Raw genomic sequence first — 11,617 nt, forward strand, 5'->3', positions numbered from 1 at the left:
TAGAGGGCTATATACCAAACAGATAAGAATGACTACCTTCAGGAGCATGGGATAGAGGAGGCGACTCAATCTTATTTTTTGCCTTTTGAATTATGTATTGTGTGGATTTGTAAAAGAAATAATGAGCTAATTTTTTTTTAAGATTATTTAAAAGACTTGTTTCTGGTAATGTTTCTCTCTGTCTTCATTTTATCTCAACTTAAGGATTCCAAGAGGACAAGGAACTTGATTTCAATGGCCCAAATCGTAGAGTGGCTTAAGGAAATTTGTGTACAAAAAATCCTCTGGAATCCTTGTCTTTTTTCATCATAAACATTTTTTTCTTTTGCTTCCGCCATTAATTCCCCTAAACTCACAACCTAATATCACGTACAGCAGAAATCAGGACTTAAATGGAACCGACATTTCCCTCCATCAAGTGCAATTTGCGTGGTCCATGTTTAGCAAGACCTCTCCCTAATGACTAAAATAGGGAAGAGAATTTGAAGATAGGCTCAAGTTTCCATTTCCCTAATACAGCCCAGCTCAGGGGCCAACGTGCGTGGCCAAGTCTCCAAGGAGACTAGTCTCCCACTGAGAGGAGTCCTACGGTCTTTTCCAGGTGAGGAGGCCAATGTTAGATGCTGTAGGGCCTGGAATAAAGGTGGAAGGGGTAGAAAGTAACTAGGCTGGCCTGGGGTGCACAGACCAGGCTTTGACTTCTGCAGGTAAGAGAGCAGGGCGGCCTCGGGCTATTCAGGAAATGCCTCTGAAAGAACACCAATTTTCATATTGTGGTTGAGCATGCAAGGCAGGAGTATGCAAACAAAGTTAACTCTTCTCCCAGCTGACCCCAAAATCTGCAGATTTGGCCCCATTGGAAAGTTCAGGTAAAGACAATCTCGGCTGAGTTACGTGAAAAGGTTGGGAAGAAACTATTCTGGCTCTACTTGGAGCTGCGGCTTAGAAGCTTTGAGGACAACGTCAGCGAAGAAAGGGCAGTGATGGCACTCTTTCAAGGAGTCCAGCAAACCCTCTCGAAGAGCAAGCACCCAGCGCATAATTAATTATTTTAGGGCCCTGATTCCCGCCCTCACTCAAGATGGCGGCCAGGACTCGCATGCGCCAGGGCGCACGCGCCGCCGGTGGGGCCCGCCCTCCTCCGGTCCTTCCGCGCGCCGGCACCGCCCACTCACCAGCTGCACCTCTCCGTGTGTCCCTAGGCTCACCCCCTTTCTGGATGCCCCCACCCGTCTAGCTCCCGAGCCCGGAAGTGGATGTTGCCGCTTGCCGGAGAAGACGAGGGGGAGGGGGAAGTGCTTCCGGGGAAACGGGCCCAGGTTGGTGTTTGTAAACTTGCCTCGGTCCCGGCGGGGGCAGTGGCGGCCGCAGGGTTGGCAAGCTGTGCTGGGCCCTGGAGGAGGCGCCGCGCAGCCGGGGAGACTGCGGGAGGCCGCGTCTGGCAGGTAGGAGCACGCACCAGGGAGCGCACAGTGTAGTCAGGGCAGACGGCAGCGCTTCAGTAGCTCGCAGGCCGTGGGGCGCCGCGCGGGAAGGGGGAGGGGAAGGGAGGAGGGGCGCGTGGCGAAGGGAGGGAGCTCCCCGGGGGAGGGGAAAGGCCGGGCGCGCACACCGCCCCCCGCCTGCGCGCCCCGCCGCGGCCCGGGCCTGGGAGAGGGGGGCTTGCTTGGAGGGGACGCGGGCGCGAGCACGCACCTCGCGCGCTGCTCGGCGCTCTCCTGCTCTGCTCCTGGTCAGTGCAGCTGGTGCTGCGGCTGGCTGGCCGGCCGGCGGGCGAGCGGGACGGAACGCACCGCTCTGGGCTTCGCCTGCCTGCCCTCCACCTCCGCAGCGAGTTTCTGTACCTTCGGGCGGACTTGGAGAACGCGCACGTGTAGGCACTGCCAGTCTGGTTTCTGCCCGCCACCCAAGCGCCCAGCGATGGCCTGAGCTTTCCTCCACCCCAGTTCTGGCCGTCTCTTGAGTATGAGCTCTGCTGGCCGGCCCACTCGGCACAAAAAGCCCCAAAGGGTCTCCGCCCCCTTCCATTCCTAAAATGGCAAATCCAAGCTGTTGCCCTGTTGGCAGAGTTGCTCCATAGGAGGCCTCAGTTACTTTTGCTCCTGTTAGCTACCCCTCCTCGCCTAGGAGACCAGTTTCTCCTACTGACCTAGAAAGAGAACTCATCTTGACTCATGTCCTCTTTTTGAGCTTCACAGAGAGCACCCATCGAAAAAGTTCAGCGCATCACACGTTGTATGGCCTGAGGATGTTGCACTTAGCAGTGGCCTCTCCATTTCTGGTTTCAGGTTTCTGAAAGAGATCAAGAGCTTCATCGAGAGAATTCAACTGGAAAACCAAGACGGGCAGACTCTCTTTTCTTCAAACAATAGGCAGGAGCCAGGCAGAGTCCAGGGATTCTTGGGACACCTCTTTTTTTCTTTGGAGGACACTAAGTTCTGTTTGAAGACAAAGTTCACTATGGCAACAGGACTGAAGAAGCACGAAGGAATCGTTGTCATAATTTGGTGACAGTTTTTCAAACAACAGTGTCTTAAGGAAAGGTGGATCAAGGAACTCCTGAACTTTTGGTTGCATTAAGTGAGAAATCAGCATGGCTCAGGTAAAAAGCTCTAGAGTCCTCCTCCTTCAAGATCACTGGGAAGCCTGTTTGCAGTTTCACTCTTGAATGCTGCCTTAGTCAACATATTGACCAACCTCAGTGAGCCAAGCTCTGTATTAAGCACCAGGGGGAGATCTAGAGGAAGGAAAGGAGACAGGCCACAGCCCCTGCCTTCAGGGAGCTTCCAGTCAAATGAAGGAGGTAGGCTATACTGCATCACAGGCACTGATGGGACATTTACAAAGCAATGTGTACTCAGTTTACCTTTGGTACATTAAGTGCTGAGGGGTGTAAGGGAGTGAATAGTCTGGTGAATGCTTCATTTATTTTTTTTGAACAGGAATGTATTAAGCTCCTGTTATATATAAGGCATTGTGCTGGGAATACAAAGATGAATAACATTGTCCTTATCCCCAGCAAGCTTCCAGGCTAGCTGGGGTGTGGGGAGGGATAGAAAGATAATTATTTGTTTTTATAGTGACAATGCCTTGCATAGTGACTGGCTAGTAATAGAGACTCTGAATCTGTTGATTGAAGGAATGTGCAATAGAGGTATGTACACTGCAGAGGAGAGAATGATACTTCTGCTTGGATGGAAAAAAAGGATGATGTGTGAAGCATGCATAGGATATTGCTAGATAAATAACCAGTGAAGGGCATTCAGACATGAGCTGCATGGGAAGGGGCTTAGAGGCATGGGAAGGAGATGATGAGGTTCCAGGTAATGCAGGTAATTCAGTAGTTATGGGGCAAAGGATTTAAATGGGGATAGTTAGGGAGATAAAAATAGATACTGATGGATGGGCAGGAGAGTTCTGTCCTGGAGAAGTAAGCAGAGTGTAACTCAAGGGCCTTTTGTGCCTTGCAAAGGAATTAGACTTTATACAGAATGGGGACTCCCTGAAGAATGTTAAGCAGCAGAGTAACATCAGATCAGTGTATTTAGAAGGTCATTGTGGAGGTCAAGGATGAATTGGAGCGACAGAATGACCAGATAGGCTATTGTTGTTATCTGGGTAGAAAAGCTATGTACATACATCCCCAGAGCTTCTCCCAGCTTTCTTCCGGGGCACCTCCCCTACCAGTCTCACCAGGATGGCAGCTCAATTGTAGTATAATTGGCTTTCTTCCAGCTGCTTCTGCATGCACAGCTTCCTCCTCCCATGCAGAATAGGAGTCCTTTGGTTCCTTCTTCCTTTGTTTGCAACCCACTTCTTAGCATTGTGTTCACTCTTGTTCTGAGAAGGCTGCCTTCCACTAAGCACTGCTGAGCACTGCTAAGTATTTTACATCTTAGTTTAATTCTCACCAACCCTGTGAGGATAGGTACTATGACAGACATTTTTCATTTAGGAAACAGACTTAAGAGGTAGAGTAACTTGCCCAAGATTACACAGTACAAACAGCTGAGCTAAGATTGTTAACTCCAGACCTTTCACCCCAAAGTCCTTGAAGGTGGAAGAAGGGGTCCCAAGATATACTGATATGCAAAAGGAATTTCTTTTTTTTTTTTTTTTTTTTTTTTTTTTAGAAGGAGAGAGAGTAACAGAGCAAAAGGAATTTCTTTATAAAGTTGGGAGTTTGCTGACCAACTATTTCTTTTTTGAATCACAACAGGTAAATGATAAGAATGACCAACTATTTCTTAAAAATTTTTCTTCAGCAAGAAAAGCATATTGTCTAGTGCTGGCTAAACAAAGTCAGTTTGAAGAATGTAGCAGTGGAAAGAGGAAATTTGCTTAAACATCCCTTATTTAATTTTTTAAACTAAATGTGGAGCAGGGAATGTGAAAAATGTAAATGTATGTGCACACATATAGGTGGCTTAAGGCAGCAGTCCCCAACCTTTTTGGCACCAAGGACCAGTTTCATGGAAGACAATTTTTCCATGGACCAGGGCTGAGGGGCAATGGTTTCGGCATGATTCAAGCACATTACATTTATTGTGCAGTCAAACCTCTTTGCTAGTAATAATCTGTATCTGCAGCTGCTCCCCAGCTCTAGCATCACTGTCTCAGCTCCACCGCAGATCATCAGGCATTAGATTCTCATAGGGAGCACGCAGCCTAGATCCCTCGAGTATGCAGTTTACAGTAGTGTTTGCACTCCTATGTGCAAACACAGAATCTAATGCTGCTGCTGATCTGACAGGAGGCAGAGCTCAGGCGGTGATGGGAGTGATGGGGCGTGGTTGTAAATACAAATGAAGCTTCAGTCATTTGCCTGCCAGCCCTTCACCTCCTGCTGTATTGGGGCTGTTCCTAACAGGCCATGGATGGGGATTGGGGATCTCAGGCCTAAGGTAAGGGGTCAAGAGAAATTGTATATTCAACTCCAAAATTCTTCTGAGTGGTTTAATTTTTATATCTGTTTTAATTGACACTTAGGAAATTTTAAATGTAGAGGAAGAAATAACCTAATTTTACTGATAAACATAGTTATTTATCAGTAAAACAAACTGATAGGATGTATAGTTGGCACCAGCGACGTCTGCCAGTCAGAAGTGGGCTCTGAAGCCGAGGACTGTCGAAAGAGAAAGTAGGAAGGTCCCTAGGAATCTCTATTTCAGGGGGTCAGCAAGACAGACCCTCATACCTACTCACAGTTAAGACCTAGAAATACTTTCACAGTAACATGTAATCACACACACATTACCTAGCACAGTGCTAATGACAAAGGTGTCAGTAATACTTGATTATTCATTTGATCTGTAGGTAAATGCTGAGAGGTAACAGAAAAATAACTAGTTCCTGGTGAGATGAGTTGGGGAGGACTCTTGAAGGAAGCAAGGTTTGGCAATGAGGATGTACTGCAGATAGTTCCGTAGTAATGGAACAGTTTGTTTGTAGCTGAGTGTAAAAGGTAGTTCTATAGAGGATGGCAGCCTGTTTTTGCCCTGCCCTGCCAGGTGATTTGACACCTCATCTCCTTTCAACTTAGGCGAGTCTCCTGGCATGTGAAGGCCTAGCAGGTGTAAGTTTGGTTCCCACTGCAGCCAGCAAGAAGATGATGCTGAGCCAGATTGCCAGCAAGCAGGCCGAGAATGGAGAACGGGCAGGTAGCCCTGATGTGCTGAGGTGCTCAAGTCAGGTACAGCACTTGAGTCCATTGTGGCACCTGGGGGTCGGGTGGCCCAAGCTCTCTGCCAGGAGACACCAAGCTCTGATTCCTTGTATTTCCATTTAGGGAACTGGGGAAAAATCATTCATCCCACATGGGGGATGAATAATTGTTGTTATTTTGGAGAGCTAAGGAAGGCCTTTTCTGTACCTATACCTCCTTAAAACCAGGATACTTGGAGAGTATATTTTCCCTAAGCTTTCGGGGCAGGTGGTTTATTCTCATTTATAAGTTGTTTATCTGAAAGCAGCATTTGGTTTCATCTTGTGTTCTGAGATGGACTGTGAGTTTAGATTTGATTTGTCTTCAAAGGGCCACCGAAAAGACAGTGATAAGTCCCGGAGCCGCAAAGATGATGACAGCTTGGCTGAGGCCTCTCATTCAAAAAAGACTGTTAAAAAGGCAGGTAATGGGGTAATCCCCCAAACTGATACAGTTTAGTGATGGGGTAATCTTCCTCTTTCTTCCTGATATCACTCAACCTGGAGCTTTCCCTAGACACTTTGGTCTCTCGAAGCAGGTGAATGTGTCCCCTGATTTCACCCAGAGACCACTGAGGTAGTTGATCTCTACCCTCGCTGGAACATCTGGTACCATTTGGGGAACATGAGATCCCATGGTGGGGGGCAGGCAGATTCCGGCTTAGGTCATACTCAGGAATGTTGGATTTGACAAGGTGGACAGCTTTCTCACTCTACCTCCTTCCCTAGAAGGTCTTTTAACTCTAAGGAATATGGGCAATGACCTTTAGACAGCATCAGAGAGGTTCCTTTGTCCAGCAGCTGGAAGTGGACCCAGAATAAAATGGTCTCTCCAGGAAGAGGGCATAGGGACAGCCTCCTGACATGCCTTACTGTTGCCCCCAGGTGGTGGTAGTGGAACAAAATGGTTCTTTTCAAGTAAAGATTCCCAAAAATTTTGTTTGTGAACACTGCTTTGGAGCCTTTAGGAGCAGTTACCACCTAAAGAGGCACATCCTTATTCACACCGGTAAGTCTCTAGCTTGTATTCAAAAGGGGAGAACAGTTTGTAGCTTACATCCTGTGTATGTATGTGTGTGCGGCTCCAGTTAGGTTTATTTTAAAGGGGAAATATTAGAAATGGAGGAAGAAGATAATTGAATGAGGTAGAGATTGCATGGCTCTGTGTCTGGTGTCAGTGATAACAGCTGCTTTGGGAACCCTTTCCCTTGTATGATAGCTTAGGTGCCTACACATTGGTAAGAGTTAAAGTTTCTGAGGAAATAACTGGAATGAAATCCCTACCATATCCCTCCTGACATTCACTTCTCTCTCCACTCGGGCCAGGTGAGAAGCCGTTTGAGTGTGATATATGTGATATGCGCTTCATCCAAAAGTACCACCTGGAACGCCACAAGCGTGTGCACAGTGGCGAAAAGCCTTACAAGTGTGAACGGTGTCATCAGGTAAGACTCGCAGGTCATCCATCCCTGTTGCAGCTCCCTACACAAACTTTTTGTTCCCCAAGAACCAGCACTGGCCCCTATTCCTGCCCGACTAAGGGGCCACCTGGCATTGCTCACCATAGTAGAGTTAGCACCTTGCTGAGATACATCTCTCTGGCCTCATGCAATTAACTCCTGAGGTAGCTGTGTTGTCCTCATTTCACATATGGGACAGTTGAGATTCAGAGATATTAAGTTTCCCAAAGACACAGCAGATCAAGAGCAGTGCCAGTATTCAGTCCAACTTCAGAACTCGTGTACTTTGGAGGAAGAGATACAATCTTTGCCCTAGGGGTCAGTTATCTGATCTGATGAGAATATAAGAGCCAAGACCAAAACAAGACATGAACAAGAGATGAGAAATGATGATAACTAACTCTTCCTGGATGCATTGCGAGGGCCTAAGCTTTGTTCCACATTCTTAACATTGAATCTTCAAAACACTAGAACGAAAGCTCCATGAGGGCAAAGACTTTGTCCTTCTGGTTCTCCACTCTGTCCTCAGCCCCAAGAACTGTACCTGCCTTGAGATAGATACTCAATAAATATTTGATGAATAAAGCAGCTACCCTGTGAGTAGGTACTTTTAGCCTCATTTTACAGATGAGTATACAGATTTAATGCTGTTAGATAACTTGCCCAGGGTCATAACAGTTGCTAAGTGATAGAGCCAGGATTCAGACCCAGGCACCATGGCTTCAGAGTTTGCTTTCCTAACCACGGTGTGCTCATGCCATCTCTGCACGTGCTGAGGGGATATAGAATGTTACATCCGCCTCCTTTGTGGGGAAGGAGCTAGCCAACAGGTAGCTGAGTTTCTCCTCTCAGGCACTTAACCCTCCTTTTCTTCTCAGTGTTTTTCTCGGACAGATCGATTACTCAGACACAAACGGATGTGCCAAGGGTGCCAGTCCAAGACTTCCGACGGGCAGTTTTCTCTATAGGCGCAAGGGGCCCTGGGTGGTGGGAGTGATCAGAAGAATCTGAAGAGCGCACCCCCTCTGGTCTGATGGTCCCACCACCGCCACATCTGAACCTGTCCCGCTCCTGGAGGAGTGGACCCAGGAGACCAGAAGAGTGCATCAGGGGACAGTGGCCCCAGAGCCTCAGCTCTGTAAATAATCTGAGACTATGAGTATCTCGGGGAAGTTCCTACAGCATTCCTGGGTAGGGGAGCTAGTCCCTGGACCCTTGGCTGAGGTCATAGGTGGGAACTCAAGGTACAGGACCAAGACTGAAGCGTGGCTCCCACAACCTTGGACTCTAGCTGGCAGCTGAAATGGAAAAGACTGGGGAAGGGGATTTGTTTGTTTGTTCTGTTCTTGTTTTTGTTTATCCAAAAGCAGTTTCAGCAGGAAAACTGTGGATACAGGTCATCTGGAGGCATAGAGTTCTGGTCCAAAACGGACTATGGCTGGTCCAGCTCTCCCCAAAAATTAAGTTTTTAGTTGCAATAGATCCTCAGTGTTCCACAGCCCTGCACCTCACCTCCAGTTTGAGAGATGATAGGATCAGGGATGGCAGCTGAGCTTTTTGGCCTCCTTATACACTGTAGGGACAAAGGGGAAAACAGTGAGAGGAGCAGGCAAGGGCTGGATCCAAAAAGAATGCATGGGACCTCTTACTTCCTCAAAGGAAGAGCAAGAGTTGTGCCCAGGGGTGTTGTGATGGCCCATGCCACACTGGTACCTGATGGGTTCAGCTCAAGTGCCTTTAGGAGGAAACTTGGGTGAGAGTGTCCTGTGAAGCCCTTTTCTTCTTTCTTTGGGCAATTGGTCTTGAGACATTTGTGGCTACCTCGCTGCCATTGACTCCTAAAGCCAGATAGAGCAAGGAGTTATGGATGTCAGAGTGGGTTCTCTCTCCTTGTGCCCTCTTAGGAACAATCCAAGACTAGTCCCAGTTTGGCTAAGAGCTATTCAAGAAACAAAGGAATTTGGTGTCTTTTGACCTGACTGTTGAGCAGTAAGAGCTGTTCTCCCTCCCCAAGTCCTATCACTGTATTCAGGTAGAGGAAATAGGGGTCTGTCCTTTGTCCCAAAGAACAAGATCTTGGCTTCCTTCTTGATGGGCATCCCTACCCATCAAACAAAGAATTGGGGGTGGGGGGAGGATACTGCAGAGAAAAGACTGGGGAAGAAACCTGATGTAAGTTTTATTCTTAACCATGTTCTTTGCTCCTCTCTGCTCTGACACCACCACTCCGTCCACCCCCAGAAAAGTGATCAGGGGTGGGGTGTGTGTATGTGTGATATGTGAGTGCTCATATTTGTATGCTTGGAGGAAATGGCATGTTATTGAGCCAAACCCTTCTCTTGCCCTCACCTTAGGGAAGGATGAACAGAAAACAGCCTTCTCCCACCAAGACCTGAAGAGTGCTTGAGGTCTCAGCAGGAGCTGAGAAACACAATTTAGGAAACAGAAGGACTTTGTTTTGGAAGGTTTTTTAAAAATCGATTCAACAGGCTGATGGTTAGGATGTTTGTAAGCCAAGCCAAGGCTTGTGAACATGAATTTTCTAAGGTGTAAAAAACCCTTTCTTCCTGCAAAAGAAAAGATGGTTATAGGAGGTTCTGGAGTTTGGTTGGCCCCCCCGTGGCCTGCCCTGACTAATAGTGGCAGAGCTATCTTAGGAGTAATGGAGCCTGGTTGAACCTGAGCTTCAAGCTGTCAGTGGGAATCTGAGACAGCAACCTCCAAGAAGTGGCATTTCATTTCCCTGAGAATGTAGGGAGTAGATAGCAGCAGCAATTCCTGGCTATTAGCTGTTCTGGAGGGGATAAGGGTTGGAGGAGGCTCATCCTTACCTCTGGTATATTTCAGGGAAAAAGAAAGGTGACATGGCACCCTTTAGATTTTCCCTGACAGTATCTGAGATCTTTTGGGGGAGACGCTGAGGATTGTTTGCTGCTCTGTACTCTTCTAGCTCGATGCTGACACTCCCATTTGATGTGGTCCCAAACTTAGATCTCAGTTCTTGGATCTGCCCTGTGACCCCAGTAAGCAGGGGTATCTTTCTGCATGTGAGCCAGCCTCCTTCCTGTTAGAGGGCTCTGCTGGGGCTGGGATTTTTCTGTCATTCACTTGTGGGATGCTTCACCCTCCCCAACTTCCAGCAACCTATAAAACACTTAGAAAACTGTCCTCCAAAAACGCTTTTGAAAACAGGAGGCCTCTCTCCCTGCCACTTACAGCTAGCTAATCTGTTTGGGATGGAGGGACAGTAGAGAGAATCACAAGTGACCTATGCCTCTACATGTACAAATGTGTGTGCTGGGCCAGAAGGTGCGCTGACCCCCCACAGACCTTGGCTTCTTGCCTGGGGGAGGGAGGGAACTTCTGAGTATGTGTGCAAACAGCCATGCCAGAACCACCCTGCTGAGGAATTGGGTGTAGGGGAAACTCAGGAGCAGGTAGGTAGTGCAGTTCAGGTGCTGATGCTCTGGGGTAGTGGATGTGTGAGGAGAGAGGAGCAAAGGGGTAAAGGGAGTGATTCAGCACTCAGAGGGCCCAGGAACCCCACTTATACCCCAGGGAAATCACAGACTAAGAGAGCTGCAAAGGCTTCTGGGCCCAATGCCCCACCCTCCCTTGCTGGGGTGGGGCCTAGCACTGGAAAGATGCCTCAGGTGTGTATAGAGTGAGGGGAAATGGAATAGGGAAGGCTCTCAGAAAGCAGGATGTGGAATTGGGGGATCCAGGAAAGCAGAGTGCCTGTCCTAGGTGGGCTGCTGCGTCAGGCCCTGCCCTTCCCAGCACCCAAAGTCTCTTCCGTCCACCCCCAGCAGCCTCGTCATCACTTAGCTACTGATGTGCCCCATGGCTTGACATTGGAGGGTTAAATGAGTGGATTCCCACCACAACTCTAACCCTCTCCCCAGATGCCTCTGCCTCTGCTGGGCCTTGGGGCTTTTATCTTCAACTATCCCCTTCCTCTCCACCCTGTTTTTTTTTTTTTAATATACTTATTTTGCTATGGGGGAGGGGAATATCAAATGGACAAGATCACTTTTAAATGGTAGTTTTTATAAGATGTTATAAACTTGTATCTTTTTACCATTAAAGTGCAGTGTATGTTCCTTCGTGACATATTTAGGATATTTAAATAAAAACAAAATGGGGCTTTTCTACATACTATCTGCTCTTTGGGAAGAATATCCTTTGGGGAAACTTTCACTGGGAGCCAGAGTAGTTTTAGTGGGTTTCCTTTTTTCTCTCTAATATAACCACCCCACAACCTCTAGCACCCTACAAACCACCATTTTAAAGGCCCCCTTCTCCACAGAGGAGAAAGAAGTAGAAGTAAAAACAGGCCACCAGTTCTGAACAAGAGAAGAAAGCATACACAGCAGGACAGGATGAGGGTGGGCACTCTGGTGTCTCTCAAAGTGTGGCCTGTAGCCCTGCATCAGCGGCACCCAGGAACTCCC

The 11,617-nt window shown here is 47.9% G+C and overlaps 2 protein-coding genes across 5 annotated transcripts in view; one reads left to right on the forward strand and one right to left on the reverse strand.

Moving 5' to 3' along the window:
- Positions 1-1,959, reverse strand: part of CSAD (cysteine sulfinic acid decarboxylase) — a 26,797-nt gene extending 24,838 nt beyond the window's left edge. For 2 of the 4 annotated variants that reach the window (XM_076007298.1, XM_076007299.1), the window contains exon 1: positions 1,696-1,831. The gene's annotated coding sequence lies outside the window, so the exon portion shown is untranslated. Of the gene's footprint in view, positions 1-1,695 lie in introns of all 4 variants that reach the window. The other 2 variants (XM_012763383.3, XM_012763367.3) reach the window with 2 other exon arrangements.
- ZNF740 (zinc finger protein 740) lies at positions 1,225-11,317 on the forward strand. Its single transcript, XM_012763434.3, has 7 exons — positions 1,225-1,445; positions 2,289-2,602; positions 5,543-5,692; positions 6,035-6,124; positions 6,589-6,712; positions 7,030-7,148; positions 8,042-11,317. The coding sequence occupies exons 2-7, from the start codon at positions 2,594-2,596 to the stop codon at positions 8,129-8,131; spliced, it is 582 nt and encodes a 193-aa protein (XP_012618888.1). The 5' UTR covers positions 1,225-1,445; positions 2,289-2,593; the 3' UTR covers positions 8,132-11,317.
- Positions 11,318-11,617: the final 300 nt, after the last annotated feature.

This window comes from Microcebus murinus, chromosome 10 (assembly GCF_040939455.1).
Source record: "Microcebus murinus isolate Inina chromosome 10, M.murinus_Inina_mat1.0, whole genome shotgun sequence".
In the NCBI taxonomy this organism is placed as follows: Eukaryota; Metazoa; Chordata; class Mammalia; order Primates; family Cheirogaleidae; genus Microcebus; species Microcebus murinus.

Excerpts from the sequence above, each read along its gene's own strand:
- ZNF740 (XM_012763434.3), top strand. Across the intron at positions 5,693-6,034 it reads TGCTGAGGTGCTCAAGTCAG|GGCCACCGAAAAGACAGTGA; the intron begins GTACAGCACTTG and ends TTGTCTTCAAAG. Across the intron at positions 6,125-6,588 it reads CAAAAAAGACTGTTAAAAAG|GTGGTGGTAGTGGAACAAAA; the intron begins GCAGGTAATGGG and ends TGTTGCCCCCAG.